We start from the raw sequence: 19932 nt of genomic DNA on the forward strand, positions 1-19932 counted from the left end.
TGCTGATTAGTAACTAGCTTTATCATCTATCAAATAATCTGTCATAATTTTATTTTTTCAAAAGCAAACATAATTTTTTTTCTCAAGTTAAATATTTCAAACCAGTCACTTTTTTATATATTACTAAGTGGAAATATAACTGACAGCCTCACCTGTTTTCACAGCCCGATTTACTCCTAGCAACAGTTGAAGCTGCAACAGGTAAGCCAAGGTTTGAAGACACAGTAACATTTTCAAAAACAACACTTGCACTGCTACTCAATGAATGGCCCAGGAAACTTGGAAATGTCTCATCAGCAATATTTCTGAAGTCTTCCATCATCCTGCACAGTTTGCTTAAAATAGTACTCTGCTTGGCAACACGATCAGCCTTGGTCCAGCGGCATCTGAAAGTACAAACAAAACAACTATACAGTTACACAAGTCACAGTAATGCTGTCAAAAATACACTGTTTACAAATCACAAACAGCATTCTTTGGCAATCACCCCACTTTATCCACAAACGTGCTTTAGAAATTATTCTTAGTCCTCTCCCTCCAAGCCCTTTCGTGACCACAGACTTTTGCAGCCTTCTCGGACTGTCTAAAACAAGCAGCACTCCCGCAAGTTGGAGTGCCAACGCCGTAAGACGCGCCAGCCTATATTTAGCCTGGCAAGCTGCTTGGCCCAAGTCAGCCTTCCTCCATTTCCACAGCAGTGAGCACCTGGGGAGCTACAAACTCCGTGACGCGATCATCTTGGGCCGCCACTTGGCTACGGATCTCACCGCGGAAGGCCCGGGCGCTACTCCCTATCAGCACTCCGGCAGGCACGACCGCAACCCCCACACACCCGTCGCTGCTCGGCGGCCTCACCGAGGGAAGCGGCCGGCGACACTCTCCGGCGCGCAGAGGAGGACGGGGAGCTCAAAGCCAACGACCCTTTTTCCCCCCAACCGGGAGGAACCCGCGCCTCCGCCGGCCCGGCCCGGCCCGCGTCTCGCCGCTCCTCGCCTGAGGGCGGCAGCGCGGCCCAACCGCCAAAACTTCAAACCGCCGCTCCCTCCGCACGCGCCCTTCCGCGCCTGCTGCCCTGCCCCGCCCCGCCCCGCCCCGCCGCTCCGCCGTGCAGCGCCCCCTAGAGGGCGGGCGGGCGCTGCGCTCACTGGGTGTACGACAGACCCGACAGCGCGCGCCGTCCCGCGCCGCCCCGCGCCGCGACGCCCCCCAACCAACCCTCGGGCGGGAGCGCCTCCAGGACACGCCTGAGTCCGCTCGCGCGCTTCGCCCTGCCGCCAGCCAATGGGCGAACGCCAGACAAAGCCGGCCACTGGCCGGCGAGCCACGGCAAGGTGGAAAAAGTCTGAGGGGAGTGAAAGAGAGGTGGACGTTGATTGGGCGAGTGGCGCGTCCGTTAGGCGGGAGGTGGGGCGGTCCCCTGAGGAGAGAAGCGGAGGGGATCTTACCGTTGCGCCAGCGCTGGCCGCACAGGCTTTCGAAAGGGGACGAAATGGATTTTTCCAGGTATTCGCTTACGGACTGAGGAGGTTTGAATCTCGGTGAGTAGCTGGGGGATTTTCAGCAGACCGGCGGCGGCCCCTGAGCCGCCACGTCGCCGGTGATATGTGCTGCCAGTCATGGCCGGCCGGCCGGCCTTGCTGCCCAGGCACGGGGCATGGCCGTGTTGAAAGGGAAAAGCTTTAGTCTGATTTACTTCCGTGACATTTTTTATCTACATGGCAGGAATTGTTGCCATTCTTGACTTTGTTTTGTTGGCATGTTGTTGCTATGAGAGTCAATTAGATGACGTCGAGCAATGTGCCATTTATATACAGGACCTGGATCATTTTATTTCCATTTCAAAGCATATATGTCCCATTTTTTAAAAGTAGAGAATAAGAAAACAATAGCTCTCTTCCACACATATCTGTATATGCACGTGACACCTTCAGAAGATCTAACTTTGTATTATTCCAGGACATTTTTTACAATGCATTTCTGGCAGTGTATTTCTGGTAGGGTTGTTGCAAAAACCTAGAGTGAGAGGCAGAGTTCACACATTCAATATCAGCAGAAGTTCCTACTGTGTTACAATATGTTCAAAGCAAAACCAACAGTAACAACAAAAACAAAACCCACAAAAACAAAGCCACATCCTGGCTACCACAAGCCTCCCAAACTTCAAGACCTTGAAAGTCAAGCTGAGATGTGTTCCAAGCACGTAAATAAGATAACGCATATTTTCTTTCAGAAGAAGAAAAGGACAGCAGCTTTACAAGCTCCTAGATAAAGTACTACAAGTACCTGCTATAATCATCCCCTTTTAAGCCCTTTTGCCATCGCTTTCCCTTCTATATGGGTTCTACTTCTTCTGTTCAAAGACCCAGATCCTGGAAAAAAGTACAGTTCACAATCTTGAGCCATGGGAACAAGAGAGATTAATAAAGATGGAAAACTGAGTTTGTGGAAGCAAAGGCTAACAATCAAGAATACAGAGCGAAAGGTCCTGAAGAGATGTCAATGTAAAATGCCAGGCAGGGGGAAAGGAAAGTATCAGCCACAAAAACAGCCTGAGTTCATCTGTTGAAGTCAAAGTACATGACCCATCCACTGGAAATGTGACTTGTTTACACTGAAACTGTTAACATCCTGCTTCCAGGCAGCAGCCTAAGCCAATTTTGAAGCACAATGAAATAGTTACACTTTATGTTACAGCTGCAGAGCCCACCTTTATCCTTCCTCCTTCCACAAAGATGTGCTTTAATGCTACTCCCTAGTTGTCATCCAGTTTCATCCTCATGCCAGTTTCACTCCAGCCGAACCTTGAATGAATGCCAGCGTGCTGGTCCACAGCAATGATGTTCCTGTGCTGACATGTAAAAAGCAGGCTTTTAAGTCAGTGCTATTCCTTCAAAATGTTCCAAGTGAATTATTTAACCACTGGAAAAGAATTACGAGATCATTTGAAATCCAACAACAGTAGCAGCCGCGGCAGACCTTCAACACACCCAGGAGAAAAGTCAGAAAACAAATATGGTGGAAAATGTAACGTGCACTTGCGCATCCAGAATGGCACTGACTTCACTAAAGCAAAGCTCTGAGAACAGACACCCACACGAAAAAAATTCCTTGACTAGGAGCTTGTTTAAAAACAAAACAATATTAACAGAAGCATACTAATAGAGACCTTTTAGAATAAGTTTATTAGTCAACCACAATTATAAAATTTAAATATTTGTATAGCAAGATGGAAAACTCTTTAAGTAACCAAACACTCCAAACTATTTTGCTGCAGGATACACAGGAATGGATTATTCTTTTCAAGAGTTGATCCATTATCATCCTTTTGTTACGCAACAATTTCAGGAAGGCGTATATAATTTTGAGAGGATTTCACATTTGTCAGTGCAATATACAAAAAGGAAAAAAAATGAGACCATACTCAATTGACTCCAAAAATAAAAGGAAAAAAAAAAGAAAAGAAAAATAAAAGACTGGCACATTGAAGTCAGCTACTCCATAAACAGCTCTTGGCTAATACTGTTCGTATGTGTTGCCATAATTCAAAAGGTACAGATTAACATGTTCCTTTGATATACAAATGCAATGTTCCAAACATTGTCTTGCAAAACATGCATGAAATTCCCAATTTTTAAAAAATCCTCTGTATGAGAAAAGAAATACAAAGGCAGCCAGAAATGGAAGCATTCACAAACACCAGAATAAGGCCCTACAGAGTTTACTTAAAGTAACATGTTAAACCCCTTCATTCTCAGGTAACATATTAAGAGGCCGAGCCACACATCGTCTGCGAGGGTGAGGATACTGGATGTTGGCAGTGTCAGCATCGCAAGAGTGCTCTATCAGAGGAGGAGGAGGAAGGAGCTGGGCATGACTGGACCATCTCGATCCAGCCCGTGGGGAATCCAGAGGGGGAAAGAAATACCTGAAACAATTAAGAAAGGAACAAAACACCAAAACAAAACAAAAACACAAAACAAACAAAACAAAACAAAAAAAGAAAAAAAAGAAAAAGAGAAAGGTAGTAAATACAAGGAGAACCAAAGAGGAGAAAAGACATGCTGGAAAAAAAAAAAAGCTTTAGTATATTCATGCCAAAACCAATAGAACATAATAGCAGAAATCAAGGCTTGGAATTCAAAACGAGACAAATCTGGAAACTGTTATTCAACAGAAAATAATACAGTTTTTTCCATTGAAATTCATAGAAAAGAATACCATAATAATAACCCTAGTATACATTTTTACAAAATAACAGATTGCTTTGGAAATCAAAAGGATGTCATAGCACAGCTATTAACAGGCTTTCATTCTCCCAGGATTCCTGTGATTTGTTAACAGCCTTTAGGAACACTTCATTTGCCACACCAAATATACATTAAATATTATCTAAGTACATTTTCTGTATGTGCATGTAATTTAGATTAACTTCACAGCACTTCTAGAATAGACGTAAAAACATCATTGTTTTTACAATACTTTAAGTTCCATAATATACATTTACAGAGAATCACTACTTTAAATCAAATACGCTCCTTTTATGTATTTACATATTTATGCAAAATCCTCAGTAAGTTTAATATTTATGGTGAATGCAAGGCTCAGAATTATGTCATTTCATGTCATTTTTCTGCTGTTTTTATTAGAACTTACCCGTAATACTTGTGCATTTTAGTATAACTATACTGCATACCTAACAGATGCTTTCTGTCTTGTTTACAGTTCTGCGGACTTACATAGAAGAACAGCTATATGATGAAAGACAATTCACATCAAGCTGTATTTTGGTTTCAATCTTCGTATGGCTCAGTGTTTCCAGTTTTTTTAGGATACTATGCTTAGTGAATTTTACTTCATGGAATTATCATCATAGGAATGTACAAGTACATATCAGAAAAAGTACTTCTCTTATGATGAAGTATGACAGTAGTTACTAAACATTTATTTGAAGTCATACCAAAGTATAAATGAAGCAATACCAAACTATTCAAAGCTACCATTTGTACAATTGTCAAAACAGAGTTTTCGTACTCCTTAAAAACTAACAGTTTCATATATTACAAAGCATTTACAAACTTGTGATGTTTTAGAACCTGAATCAAATGCTGAACACTATGAAATGCAAGACAAATTAGTTATCAAGACAATTTTAATGAAAATTATTTTAATTTCTTTTATTTTTAATCCAGGACAAAAATTCTCATTTTTAATCATTATCTAGTCTTTTCTTTTGACAAGCTTTCAGAAAAAAAGGTCTGATGTAAGATTTGGGGTTTGGGTTGTTGTCTGTGGGGTTTTTTTCCAAACAAGAAGCCTCTCCAAGTATTTTTGTATGAGGAGTTCCAACAGTATCAAACTATGAGTGCTAGTACAAAAAACATACACAACGTGTTTTAAAAAGAATTTTTGAATAGCATTTAGTAGTTAGCAGGCTGGTGGTGTCTTGGGAGAGGTCAAACGGCGTTGGGGAGGGGAAAAAGGAGTTCGTTTTCCATTCCTGTGTGCATGCAACAAGCAGCAAAACACCAAAGTTACTCCAGTTAGCTTGGTATCAGCTCTGCTTTCTGTTAAAAAGGACATAATACAAATGGAGAATGGAAACTGTATCATAAATCTACACACAAAATTACATCATTGTAACAATATAGCACTACTGACTTATTTTCCAACACTCTACACCATCTGTTCTGAAAGTATGTTGATCACATATCCAGTTTGGTAGTCATACTTTCACAAAGTTTTCCAGATCTATCTAGGTTTTAGCAGTTAAAGTGTTTAAATGTATAGACACTGAAACATAGTATCTACAGTCAGACAAAATAAATTCTGTGTAGCATACCAATTTAGTAAAATATGTCAATACATAAATCTTTATTATAAATGTTAATACAGTTACCTAAAAGTTAGTAACTGTCTTTATGCAACTCAAGCCAATGGGATTACAAAAGAAAACAAGTAATTAAGTGCATCTTTTTTACAGTAAACCTCAGCCCTAGGACAAGGCATGATATATTTTGAAATTCCACAGCCACAGACTTAATTCTGTAAAACACCATCAATTCCAAATCAAAGCCAAGAATAATGTATTAAAAAGACCAAAAAAAAAATCAATATATGGAGCAATGGAGAGAATCTAAGATGCCACTAGGAAGTTTCATTTTCACAATGGCTTACTACCAACTTCAGGGAGAACAAACAATGGATTCTGGCAGGGGGGCTGGACTAGATTATCTCCCGAGGTGCCTTCCAACCCTTAAGATTCTACAATTCTGTGGTAGGGCAGGGTAGGGTAGGGTAGGGTAGTCCTGCTGGCAGCAACAGTCTTTTATACCGAGACTGTGCTACAAATACCTCTTTGCTAAAGAGGTATAACTAGCCTGTGTCTCTCTAGAGGAGCCCAAGCAAGTACAAGTTGTATAGCTTCAGATACCATATTTCCAAGACAGGACTGCATTTCAGCATTTTTTTGCTACACTAAGTTAGCACCTGGAATCAGAAAACCACTATCATTTTGGCCTCTCTTCCTCCTGGAGACAGATCCCTTTACCACCTGTTGCTCTCCCATTCATCCTGTGAGAAAAATGTGAAAGCCCTTTCATGTTCAACACAGCTGGGGATCTGGAAAGCAGAAAGGCCATTCTGGATTGACTGCTGAACGGGTGATGAAACCTACTCTCCAAAAGCAAACTGTCACAGTACTTTCCACATGGGCATTACAAACTGAAAAAGAAACCCAAACATACTGGTAGCTGCACATGCGTGGAAATGGAGGCTTATCCCAAGGCTCCTGGCAAAAAAGGTGGCCACGAAACTTGGAAGCTGCCACTATGGTATTTGGCCACATCTTGTCCTTATGTAGGACACATCTTGTAAAGTTGATTGTGCACACTCCAGCATACGAATGCAGGGCTCAGCATATTTCTATATTTCAGTGTGCAAAAACTGAGATGGCTTTCAGAAGAGGCAGTTTAAATTTACCTACAAAATAGCAATTACTGCTGAATAAAAACGTAACAGAAAAAGCAAATGAATCTGCAGTGAGAATGCCATATGAGGGAGACTAAAAAGCTAAAACTTCAATTCATGTTACCCCTACAGAAATGCAAGTAAACTGACACTATATGCTTGCTGAAACCATACATTAGCAAGTATCTTTTCCTCTTTTTTTTTTGCTACATTATCCCAATGAAAATCAGAATTTGTTGCCGGAATTTTTGCTTCACTTTTAAACAGACATCTCAAACAAAAGGGCAGTTACACAGCAGTATGATGTAGCTTCTCCTCGTTTGAAACTACTTCAGAAAAGTTATTTTTAATAATGTGAAAGAACTAAAAGTGAAAGTACTTGTTTACATTGCTTATTTATGCAGACTGATTCAGTGTGGCTTATGGTTTTGTTCATTTTCCTCTGTTATGGTGTGTTCTGCCAATGTTAAGAGGAAAACTTTAAGAACTTGTAGAAGTATGCACACAACAAATGACATTGCACTTTAAGAAAATAAATATGAAAGCTGAGTGATATTAAAAATATTCACATAAGAGACTATTTACTGAAATTCAGTCTCTCTACTAATTAGCCTACCTGCTGGCAGATGATCCATTTAGTGAATTCTGTAGACTTGTATTGGCTGAACCTAGAGAGGCATTAAAAATTCCCTGCTGAGAACTACCATTCACTGGACTCCCGTTACCTTTCAGTATACCGGTACACTTCCAGTTGTCCATGTAATTGGCTGGAAAGATAAATATATATAAAACCTGTTAGTTTCTCCTCTGAAACTCAGCTTTTAGTACAGTTACAACTTTAACTACTGTGCATCAGGTGTGAGCTGAAATTAAACTTCAGTACCGATATATAAGTTCCAAACAGCACAGGATCTGGCACTTGAGCTGTCTAACATGATCTGCCTATTCATGATTTAAAACCCAGTTTTGTTCAGCAGGAAGAATGATCTTCCTTTATCAAAATACTGAAAAACAAAAAAGAACGGATGAGGAAACTGTCACTGGGGGCTTTTTTTGTCATTGCTTTTGGAGAATTTTGGAAACACAAAAAGGCAGTTTGCTTGAGCATTGTGACTAGATGTAGCTTTTCTGGGTTTGGCTGCAAAGACAGTAATATAGTACAACTGCTAATTTTTTAAACGACAACTTTGCATAGTTCTAGTCTGGTGAAACAATTTGAGAGTGTATTAACAACTATTCCCGGCAGCCTAAGTCATGCAAGTGTTCCAGCACAGGAAGGTGTTTCCCTTTTCTGAAATGTAAATAGAAATATAGAAATCCATCATTCATAAACCTAAAATGAACTTTTACCATAAAATTATTTTTTGAGTAAAATTTCTCAAGTATATTCAGCATACTACAAAGCTGAAGTATTTCAGGTGGGTGACCTTACCCTTCCAGAGCCTAACGCAGCCATCATCACCAGAGGAGGCAAGCACTGTGCCTGTAATATTCCAGCTCACTCGCCACACCTGGGAGTTGTGATTATCAAATTGTGCCACAATATGAATTTCAAATTTTGTTAATCCTCCAGACGAAGTCAATTCTTTCCTGTTTAAGAGAAAAGTAACAGTTCTGCATGCAACTATTCAAAGGTCTGGACTTGATGACAAAAAGACAGGACTACATCTTTCATGGAGTTTCTACAGTAACTGTTACTAGATTGTGAGTATTAAAAGGGATTCAGACAAAATTATAGACTTGCTCACAATCTTGTAATCTTAAAAATCTGGCTGCTAAAAACCAATTCCACATCCACTAATTTACTACTACTGTGCAGATATTAAAATAAGACAATATAGTATGCACCACATTGTACTTATGAATATATATACATACATACACACCTCTACAAACTATGTTCCTCTTAAGCTCACCTTAGAGGTTTTAGTGTGAAAATTCGTACATCTTTGGTTGCTACAGCCAAGATGTGGAAGGATCTTCCCAGATTTGGAGCAAATGCAATATCATGTACAGGATCTGTGACTGTCATTAGAGCTTCTGCTTTTGCATATTTCCTGTACAATGTAAGAAATTAACTTTTAATGTCATCAAAACTGCCAACGATGCAAACTATATAAACCAGACATAGTGGAACAGGGTAAAAGGGGTTAGCATACATGAACAGATTTGCAAAAAAAAAAAAACAACACACCAACATTTTCTTCACATAAATTTAATTGTAAGTAATAATTATAAGCTGATTTCTTCAGAAATTGAATACATCAGATACAGTAACTACCTGTATTCTAAATCGTTCAACAAAGCAAGGAGTCCAGTACAAAGAACATTTTCGTCTATAGTTGGAAAAGGTAAAGTAGAAGATTCTTACATTCACAAAATTAAAGGGAATTTGTACCTCAGTAACTTAATGAATTTTCTATGCTTGTAAGCAAACCGCTACCTGCCTCCTCTACTGTATGACAAACATGTATTCCATTTTGTCATTTGCCACCAGATAAGTCAAAACAACTTTTATTATTAATGCACAGTGAACAAGTGTTTGAAGGCAGGCATAAATCCATAACACACCTTGGCTCCTTCCCTTCATTCAAGTCACTTTGAATGAAACAAAAGTTCTCTGTCACCATTTAATTGAAAGTGGTTGTGCACAGGCACTTCCTGACTTTTTCTGGTCCTGAATTCTTAACTGCACAAACTGAACTTTCACAAAACACTAGTAATTATTCATAGGAGTTTCTGTCATTGTAAACGTGCTTTTAAAATCATTTTAAGGTCACCTCAAACAAAACAGTGCCTAGTGCAACACAACTTCAATTTTACCCTTGCCCTTAATTCCTTGTGCAAAATAAAGCACATAAATCAGCAGAAGCAGAAACAATTATCCCTTTAAAATGCTGGTAAGAACACTGGCATTTTTGCACTAAGATAGAGCAAAATTACCAATACCATATCTGTTAAAATGAGTTACCATTCTGAGGTCTCCCGCTCCTTTCCCATACAATGGCTTAAAAGACAAAATTAAGGTATTATTTACTACTCCACTCTACAGTTAACAACAGGAATACAATAAAAGGACATTTATTACAAAGTACTTTAATATCTCACTAATGTTATATATTCTTATTTAGCATACCTGGTATTCTCGTTATATTCATAAATTTGAACCTTAGCCAATATATTTGGACTGTTGTCATCACTCCCTACAGCTATCATTGGAGAATGTGCTCGTGAGCTAAAAAGTGAAAACATAATTATATTTACCAATGATTTCACAGAAACTACACCAAGACTTTTTTTTTTTTTAAATTCAGACATATTATCGATGAAGAAAACAAAACAAAAAAAATATTGTAAAGGAAAAAAAAAAAGCCTCAAGGAAATTTGAGTAAGTGCTATTCAATTACCAGTATGATATCCACTCTGTTGTTTTGAAAGCCCAATTTATACACCCACTAAGGTGAAATTATTAGGGTAAATTATTTGCCAATTCAAGATTATATTTTTTTGTGCATCAGAAGTCAAGAATTTGCCACAAGTTTCATGGCCAAGTCTGCATTCTTTCCAGATTTAATGATTTTGTGTGAATTCCCTCAGATTTTCAAAGACAGATTACAACAACTAAATGTAGATTGCTTCTATTTTTAAATCAACTTTTAACCCCATTCCATGCATTGAAGTGAAAGCCTGCACTCTGAATTTTTATACAGACTATTACTATTGAATAGAATAATAACTGGATGAGCAGGACACAGACCACTGCATCTACAGGGAAAGCCACTAAGTGCTTCTAGCAGAATCCAAAGCAGTTCGGCCCTGAATGTTTTTTCCCTTCCTATTATAGCAGGGTGAGGATGTGAGATGGGAAGCGATGGAGAATCTCCACTTGTATCTAGTTTTCTTCTGGGTGGGGACTACCAATCAAACTCCTCTCTGATTCCTTCTTGTTCAAGAAGATTAAGTATATCATTGAGCCCCTGAAGATACAACTAGAAGAACAAATACAAAGCCTAAGAGTTGTGTGAGCAAGATACTTGTGGTTCCTAGTACTCTGTTGCACTGGCAAGGGTGCATGTTCTTGCTAGTCATCAAAATTATTACCTATTGCAACACTCTCCAACAAAGAAGAGAGAAACGGGAATTGTCCCTTTTTAAACATCTTCTCTTATGAAAATTCCAGTTAAGCTTTGTGGGATAAGGAAGGAGCATTCTGTAGCCCTTCACCTCACTACTTGCTAAAAATAATTAAGCAGTGACTATTTCCTCACAGGGCACAGAAGGACTTTTTTAAACATTTTTCTGGCCCTGCCAAACTTGCTTTATTAAACACACATTAGCAGCTTTCTTTCAGATCCAAGTAATGTACATTCAAGCTTTTCCATGCATTTTGATTTATTTTACGAGATTTCAGAACTCTCTGGATCTTCTGCTCAAACAGTAATAAAGCAAAACTGTGTTAATAACATACCTTGAAGGATTCCAAGAAATACAACTGCAGCTTAGCTTACATGAGATTTCATGCTGCAGTGACCACTGACTGAGATTCATCACATCTGGAGCTTCATAAATCCTTACGACTCCATCTGCTGAGCAGGTTGCTAACATAAGGCCCATATGCTTGGGAGCAAACTTCACGTCTGTAACAGACGTCCTACTGTCTACTAGAGTGGTCCTCTTGACCTGCAAAGAAAGGCATAAATTCCTGAGGGAAAGGCTAGAAATTTTCATCAAAACTTTACTCCCTATGGAAGGCTAATGTGAGTTCTGACAACACCATTTCATAGGATCACTTTTATCTTCCATCAAGAACTAAATAAAACCAAAAAACCTTTATGCACCAGTGAATTGGAGAAAAGACAGATCATTGCACCGACACATGATTTCAAGCACCAAGAGATATACTCACAGTGGTATCCAAAATTCTGATACCAAAGAGTTTATATTATGCTTTTCAGGAATAAAAAACGAAATGAAAAACCCCAAGCACATAACATAAACATAAAATACAGGACTATTGGCCACAGTTTGAAATTGTGTGTTCATATTGTAGACAATATTAACTGTAATACCTAGCAACACCACTTTCTAATTTCAGTACTGCTGAAATATTTTTTAGCAGAAGCATCAAAACAACAAGTATTTCTGGTAAGAGAATGGATGAATACAGCAGACATCCGATAAGAAGACTAGCTCGGGTAAAAGAGGAAAAAAATGTAAAGATTAGTTTTTCTAGTTGTATCCTCTCCTACCAAGAAATTCTGAGTTAGAGATGAAAACTGGGGAAGAAAACCATGGCACATGAAAGTCAGCTTTCACATCCCACTGAGTGCCAAATGTCCTAGCAACCCAACTCGTCACAGTTTTGCATTTTAATGTTAGAAAACTTTGGTAGGAAGTAGAAAACAGCAAACCTTTTAGCAACCTAAACCAAAATAAAACACTGGAAGCAGGTATACTGTACAGAGTTATAAGATTACACATCAATAGCTGCAAAATAGTCTGCTTAGATCTAAAATTCCCTTAATGAAATGCAACCCCAGAAAATCCACCTCTGAACAAATCACTTCCTCCCAACACATGATCTGTTGTTTGAAACATGACAGAGAACAGCACGAGACAGTTTCAAATGAGCTCATCACAGAAAAATCCCACAACTTACAATTCTACTGTAGATATGAATTCATGTCTGCAAGTTGGTTGCCAGGGAACATCTTAACTAAGAAACACTGGGAGTAGTAACACTAAGTGGCCTAATGTTGCCATTCAGCTGTTTTCCCCAAATGTTTTAAAATTACCCTATGTTGGAATATTGCCACAAATTAGCAAAATATAGGCAAAGCCAGAAACACATATATAAACAGAAAAAACCAGGGTGTTTTCTCTGTTTCAGGGATAGAAAATATGTTGGAAAACTAGAATGTCCAGTAACTTGTTATTCTGAACAACTTTCATGTTCAGCCTTCTGTTCTGTAATTTCTATAGTATAAAGCTTGAGTCCATCACAATAAGTAAACAAATTAATGAAGGATAGTAAATAGGTTTATACAAGATACAGAAACTGTAATTAATATGTTAAAAGTCTCACCCAGTGACTCTGGCCTCGGAGTTTATCGTTTGATTCTCCCACTATTTCTTCCCATACAGCTGCTGTTCTATCAAAAGAGCAGGAAGCCAGGACCTGCCCAAATTCAGGATGGGCCCATGTCACACGCCACACAGATCCACTGTGTGTCTGCAAGATAACAACACATGCAGAAACATACCTACTGTGTTAGTCCAAGCGATCATACGCTTTCTGCAAAAGCACAGGCAGATTCTGTGATGTATTAAGAATACTTTGAAATCTGTTTTGAAATCTATGTTCTTTTACAAAGCCTGAAGTTACACGGCAACAGATACATTTGTTAATTCTTTTAAGCTCTGCAAAGTTTTCATTAAAACGTAATTATTACTCCTGTATTTCAAGGCATTATTTCTTACTCTTTAAACACTAAGTTACAAGCTAAGATTCTGACTTGACATAAACAGTACAGCTTTGTTTTCAATTTCCAGCCATTACCACACTCACTTATATCTTGCCTGTGTTTTTCCAAAGCAAATGCAGAACATTACTTATCTGTTCCTTTTAAACTCCTCTTTCATAGCTAATCTATCTAATGCTTCTTTCTTTCAGAGGAGCTCAAAAGCTTCACTTGCATTTCTGTTTACATGGATTACTGTATTGTGGTCCTAAGAACAATTCAGAAGCTGAACGCACTAATTATCCTGATGAGGCAGAGTGTCTATATGACACAACATTTAAGATGAGTTTAAAAAAAAAGGTCAGGTGTTGTAGCATTTAATAGCCAGACCACTTATTTTTTCCATTTATTTTTCTTCAAATCTTGCATGTAACAAGGAAATATTCAACTAAAAATTAAAGTACTGTTTTCCAACTCCCTAAAGACCAGTTACTGCTATGGTTACCAATAACAAAGTCTGTCAATATAACTAAGTACGAGTAATATAAGACTATGTGCTAGCCTCTGCTTTAACTGTGAGGCATTTGAGATGTTTTATAGTAGCAGAGAAAAACTATTTTACCATAAAAAAATAGAGTAGCTACAAATAATATTTTTTTTCTGGTCTACAAATCAAAAAAAGATCCAAGTAACTTTCTTCAAAAGCAAAGGAGGAATTATGGTTGGAACTGTGTAATTTTTGTAAATACAAACCTTCCAGCTGGCAGTGCAATGCCAATCCCCATTTTCACTTTTGTCCCAGACCTATTGAGAAATCAAAATACAATCACACAATTTCCATGTAAAGCTTTTCAAGTAGTACTACAAAACATTGGCATTTAAAAAAAATAAAAGAGTAAAAATTTATATATACACACACACAACACTAAATATTTGAATCTGGGAAACCCTACCTGGTTCAGTACACAACTGCACTTAGCTCGACCGTGAAAATATCCCTACTGCAAAATTCACTATTGTATAAAGTCTGTCTTTTAAAAATAATACATTACTCAGAGAAGGCAATTTACTACGATTCCCAACACTTCATTCACTCTGATCCATATGTACACCACTGAATTTCAAGCTAGAGCCCCCATCATTCTCATCAGAGCACATACTCAGATCTTTTTGCAAAACCTTGATGCAGCTCCTAGCAGTCATCCCAAAGACAGAGAGGGCAGCAAAAAGAAAACCAGGCTAGCAAGGGAACAGATCTGCCTTCTGTTTCTAATATTTCTGCCTTGATTTATAACCTCACACAAGTCCCTTCACCTTCCTTTCTCTGGATTTCCCATACATCTTTTTTTTTTTTCCCGAAAAACTGTGAAGGAAGCCATAGCTATAACCAGATGAAAGACACCTCTAGAAGCCTGGTATCCACGCTTGTTTCTCACTTGTTCACTATGTGACTTCACTGAAAGTCATCTCACTTTTTTCATTTTGGATCTCCAATGTGACTCTGGCTGTTATCATCACAGCCCAACTTGGCAACCTCTACTTCCCAACTGTTATTCTGCTGGGCCCTCCTAGTGAGAATGAGACCTACAACAGAATAACCAGAGTTTTACAACCGTTGTAAAACAGCAGTCACGTGAGTGAAACTTAAAGCTAGTCCCATAAGGGATACTATTAAAATGTAGCATTATACTGTTTACTACCTATCTCCTGATATCTTTCTTTTTAGGCTACAAGTTTTTTGTTGTCAGTCCAGATCAAAGACTGACATGATTTTGGCTTACTTTTTGGGGAATGGTTTTGTTGTTTTGTTTGCAGTTTTAATACCTGGTCAGGGAAAAGGGGCTGCTCGCTTGTTTTTAAGCATGATCTATGCTTGACACAGCTTTCCGTGAAAAATCAACTTTCTCAACCATTTATCAAGTCTAAGAAAAGATAGGACTGATGTCTGAAAATCACATTTCTTAAGTCTAACCAAGGTGACTTGTTGTCCACCTATGTACAAAAAAAAAGGGGAAAAAAAAACCCAGTTAACTTTTCCTTTACTATTATGTCCTCTAATGGAATGTAAAAGTATGGCTTCTAGCGTTCAATAGTTTACATTATCTGCCAGAGCACATGTAAAACATTTTAGCTTTTTGTGAATCAGTTCATTATGAAACAGCTGCTTCTTCCTTTGGTGCCCTTACATCAGTACAGATTTTTATCTGGAGCATACCAAGCAGCAGTGCTGTCGCCACGACAGTTAAGGGATGTTTTCCTCGCTGCAGCAACAGGCCGGAAAAAAAAAGTCGCATTTTTATCGGCGCTGGCATGCACGCGCGTAAACAAACAACGCGCACGAGGCGCGAAAGCAGCCCGGGTGCGCAGCCGCCGCCGCTGCAGCCCGGCACCGCACGTGTTTCGTCGCGGACCGCCGCCGGGACCTTCCGCGGTACGCCCTGGCGGCAGCGCCTTGCGCGCACGGCGAGAGACGGGCGCCGAGTGCGGCCCTTGACTCCCCGGCGGCGCGGGGCGCTCGGGGCGCCTCCTACCCGCAGGCCCGGGCCTACCACGAGAGGGAAAGCTGCACCCCGGCCCGGAGCCCGCCCAAGCAGCCCGGTAGGCCGCGCACCGCCGGTAGACACCGCGACACCCGGCTCCGCCACCCCAAGGGGCACCAGACCCAGCAGCTCCCGCTCACTTTGACACTCTGGTCGCTGGAGCAGGTCGCCATGCGCCGCCCGTGGAAGTCGAAGGAGACATCGTGGATGAGGTCGCGGTGATCCGCCGCGATACTGCGCGCCACGAACATCGCACCGCGGCGCAGCCGCCACGCTCCCGCCCGCTCGCTCACCCGGCCCCAGCGCGCGCCCTACTCACGCGGCGGGGACGGGCGGGGCAACGGCCGCCGCGCGCGCTCACGCGCTACTCCGCGCTTGCGCGCTCCCTCCCACCCCCGAGCAGAACGCGGCCTGGCAGCCAGGGAGCGCGCACCAAGCACAGGGGCTGGGGCGGACGCGCCGCCTCGGCTCGTGGTCGGCAGTTGCCGCTCCCGTCCACGGTGGGAAGCTGAGACGGGCTGGGCTCGATTAGGCCGCCTGTCGCTGGCCAGGAGGGACGCAGCCCGCTGAGGAAAGCGTGTCGGCGGCCGCGCGCGCCCGCGGCATGAGCCTTACTGATCCCCGTCCCGGGGCGTGCGGGCTGCTGCACCGCACGCCGTGCTTTACGCTGAGGGCGCGGGCGGCCGCCTGCGCTTCTCTGAAATCAGCAGTGCTGTGTATCGCGGGATGACTTTCAGTCGTGAATCTGTCCCATAAAATAGCAAAGCCGCCAGGGCTCACGGGGTGAGATCGGGCTGGTGGCGCGAGAGGGTGAGCGCGGAGTCACGACGCAGGCCTAGGCAGCACCCAGAGCCGTGGCCGTACTCCTACGGGCGGGCTGCCTTCTCCGGCACTGTCACACCTGAGACGCGCCCCGGCGTTAACGAAGGGCGGGCTTGGTGGACGGCTTCTTGCCCCACGGCCCCTTGGAGGCGCGCGCGAGACGGGCAAGCGGCGGGCGCCGGCGCAGGGCCGGCCGGCGGGGGCCGCTGCGCTCCAGCAGATGGCGCCAAGCGCGGGCGGGCCGCGCCGCTGCCACGCAGGTAGTCCGTGTGCTACCCCGGCCGCTATCGCCGCCGCTTTGGAACCTTTCGCACCTATTTAGTTAACCCAAATCAAGTCCCTTTGCCTTATGTCGTCACTGTCCTCACCTTTACCCCTGCCCTCTGGAGCCCAAAAGCTGTGCCTCTGCACAGGTGCTGCTGCCTCCCTTTTCTCCCTTCTTCCTACCGGGGCCGTCGCCATCCCCCGCTCCCCCCGCCCTCCCCGCTTTAGGTACCGTTCATTCTCTGTACGTCACCTTACAATGTTGCAGCTCACCCATTAACAATGCAAGGAGAGGAATCAATAAGCAAGCTGAGGAAACGAGGAAATATTCAACACGGCAGTAAATTATTTACTTCTTTTACCGTGCTAACGAGCACTGTCAGATGAGTCCTGAGGATACTGTGGTGCAAAAGAACATGAAACCTGCTTCTCAAGGATGGTGTGTAAGGTCTGTTTGGAAAGTTTTATAAGGAGGATGAAGCATGTGATATGTAATGCAGATAGTGAAGGAATTTGAACACAGTTTGGAAGCACCAAGTGAGCCGAGGTGGATATTAGATAGCGTCACAGACTGTGAAGCAGAGAAAGCTGAACAGAGACTTGTGTGTGGTAGAAAACACATGACAAGTGACTGAGATCTGGTCAGGAGCTATATACCACTAAGGACTAGTGTATAGCTGTGCAAAATGAATTAACCAAAGCAGCTGGCAACTCTGAGGGCTGAATACTTCTAGTGATGACCTACCACCTTCCAGGGAGCCCCTCACTACCCCTGTCTTTCAGTTTGTATCCTGTAGTACCAGCTCACAGACTGGATTATGCAGCTAACACTGATACTATTTTTTAAATATTATTTGTTTGTTGTATCACTGAGTGCAAGTCTCGCCCAATGTCTTGATTTCAAAAAAATTTCATCTGTAAACCATGTTATTTTCTAGTTATTCTGAAGTTAATTGCAATAGCTGGTAAATATTAACAAAAAATAGCAGGTAAGTATTAACAAGGCAAAAATATTGCACTTCATATGAAGACTAGGCTTTGGTTTGTACATTTTTGTTTGATCAATAAGCAAAATAACATGTACATACACACTTGCACCATTTTTTATTAATGTATAATGTACCGCGGTCCTCAGTCTCTATATTCAATGCAGGTAGGTCAGTTTACTTTTCCTTAGGAACTGGGCTTAAACCAAAATCCAGGAAATATATGTGGGATTGTGATCCCCGATCGTCAGTTTACCATTGTGTCTGATTTCAGTCAATACCCAGTAATGAGATTAATACATTTAACTTATGTGGACATTTGTATCAAGTGGTGTTTGTGAGTAGAATGAGGGGACAAGATACACAGTTTCTTAAGGCAAGCAGTTATTAAGTAGACAATCAAGTAGAGTGGATGACATCTAACAAAGAAACATTCGTATTTTCTGAGAAATGAAACAATGCTTGTTTAAACAAATGGCCAGAGTATCTCCTGGCTTTAAATTAGATAAATAAATAAATAAAATACAAAAAAAAATACCAAATCTCTCTGCATCTCTTCAGAAAGATTTCAAATGCTATAAAAAAAATTACTATAAGATCTAACATCGTACATCAAAAGAGGGACTTTCCAGTGATGTAACATGAGCATAAGACATCTAAAACCACAGAAGTCTCGATGTCTAGGGCAGTATGGTAAATCCAATGGGAATAGTATGTGTAGTTTAAATGTTTTTCTTTTACTTCCTCAATTAAGTGGAATATAAACCCTTGTTATTCTGTTGCCTGTTTTTAATGTCATGAATGAATACTTAAATATCTTTTTATGTTAATCTAGATGGAATTAAGAATGAATTCCAGATTACTGCCTAGCAACAGATACCCTTTTAAACAGTGTAACAAAAAGCACCGAGCACTGAACATGCTGCAGCTCTGCTGTGTTTCTTGAGTATCCAGAGGGCAGTAAGGTCAGTGCACCAAGCTGCACACCAGTGGTGGGCAGCTACTGTGCCCAGTCAGGAGAGCACAAGCATCCTTCATTGCTGATGGTAACCAGAGCACTCTGTGCCCTGTAGCCAGGTAACGGGAAACAGACTTGAACTCATGGAAACTCCAGGAAATTTGTAGCTTCCAGTTATTGAGTCATGAATTAAGATTCAACTATTAGCTAACCTCAGTGATTTCCTTTTAATGTTGAAGCTAAATGGTAAAGAAAAACGTTCAACTCATGCTGATGGCATGCACACCTTGCAAGACATAGCTACATTTTAACCTTACTATTTGCTTGATCACATTGGGTTCAGTGTTATTTCTAGAGTAAATTGAACAACAGCATAGGAGAAGAAAGAAAAGTATAATAAGGTTTGTTTTTCACTTTTGACACAGTAGGCAAATTTGGTTCTCAAATTGACTGTGTAAGCCTTCTGCTTACTTCTGCTGGAAGCTCAGCATAAATAGCATTGGTAGAGATATTCTCATTCAAAATGACTATAACTAATGCTACCTTGGATTAAAAAACCATACAGTTAGTACTTCCCTTTTTTTCCCTTTTGACTGCCTTCTTCAAGTAAAAGATGCTCTTGCCTGTAAGAGGGAGATTTTAAAAGACAGAAAGGTCAGCCCCAAAGAGAGTAAGTTGTGAACTGTATGCATTAAAGATGTATACTGATGTAGGACAGAGGGTGAAGAAGCCTGTCATATGGCTACCTCTGTCATGTGCCTTGATCCTATCTGCGCTAGAAGCTGATCTGTTGCAGACAATCATGGATTATCATGCTTACAGCGAACAGCTTACAGCATAGTTAAAGGTGCCATTCCTGATAACCATTTAAAAATACTCTTGTTGACTGGGAAGACCTTCCAGGTTTGCTGTCAGGACTTGTGATCCTGTGAGGG

At 41.1% G+C, this 19932-nt stretch overlaps 2 protein-coding genes across 10 annotated transcripts in view; both read right to left on the reverse strand.

Moving 5' to 3' along the window:
- The window catches only part of CEP192 (centrosomal protein 192), a 66895-nt gene extending 65280 nt beyond the window's left edge, over window positions 1-1615 (reverse strand). For 4 of the 5 annotated variants that reach the window (XM_061995992.1, XM_061995990.1, XM_061995993.1 and 1 more), the window contains exons 1-2: window positions 856-1017; window positions 153-386 (exon numbers count right to left, since the gene is read on the reverse strand). In XM_061995992.1, coding sequence (XP_061851976.1) covers window positions 153-322 — 170 coding nt within the window. In that variant the 5' untranslated portion in view covers window positions 323-386; window positions 856-1017. Of the gene's footprint in view, window positions 1-152; window positions 387-855; window positions 1018-1445 lie in introns of those variants that run through there. The other variant, XM_061995991.1, reaches the window with a different exon arrangement.
- Window positions 1616-1821: 206 nt separating this feature from the next.
- SEH1L (SEH1 like nucleoporin) lies at window positions 1822-16319 on the reverse strand. 5 transcript variants are annotated; one of them, XM_061995997.1, is made up of 10 exons: window positions 15643-15731; window positions 14900-15011; window positions 14181-14231; window positions 13052-13198; window positions 11435-11646; window positions 10103-10201; window positions 8883-9023; window positions 8399-8556; window positions 7583-7733; window positions 1822-3925 (listed from the first exon to the last, which is right to left on the reverse strand). In XM_061995997.1, the coding sequence occupies exons 2-10, from the start codon at window positions 14906-14908 to the stop codon at window positions 3736-3738; spliced, it is 1158 nt and encodes a 385-aa protein (XP_061851981.1). In that variant the 5' UTR covers window positions 14909-15011; window positions 15643-15731; the 3' UTR covers window positions 1822-3735. The 5 variants fall into 5 exon arrangements, 4 of the variants coding, with proteins under 4 accessions (XP_061851981.1, XP_061851980.1, XP_061851979.1 ...); XR_009818703.1 differs by lacking the exons at window positions 14900-15011; window positions 15643-15731 and adding an exon at window positions 16108-16317 and having other exon boundaries at window positions 1823-2013; window positions 2284-3925; XM_061995995.1 differs by lacking the exons at window positions 14900-15011; window positions 15643-15731 and adding an exon at window positions 16108-16317 and having other exon boundaries at window positions 1823-3925.
- Window positions 16320-19932: the final 3613 nt, after the last annotated feature.

Source organism: Colius striatus, chromosome 4 (assembly GCF_028858725.1).
Source record: "Colius striatus isolate bColStr4 chromosome 4, bColStr4.1.hap1, whole genome shotgun sequence".
NCBI classification, from domain to species: domain Eukaryota; kingdom Metazoa; phylum Chordata; class Aves; order Coliiformes; family Coliidae; genus Colius; species Colius striatus.

Bases quoted from the DNA above. Each gene is read 5' to 3' on its own strand.
- SEH1L (XM_061995995.1), bottom strand. From the start codon at position 16,218: ATGTTCGTGGCGCGCAGTATCGCGGCGGATCACCGCGACCTCATCCAC. The intron at 13,199-14,180 runs GTTTGTATTTAC...GTTATCTTGCAG, and splicing joins ATTGCACTGCCAGCTGGAAG to ACACACAGTGGATCTGTGTG. The intron at 9,024-10,102 runs GTATGCTAAATA...TACATTGTACAG, and splicing joins GAATATAACGAGAATACCAG to GAAATATGCAAAAGCAGAAG.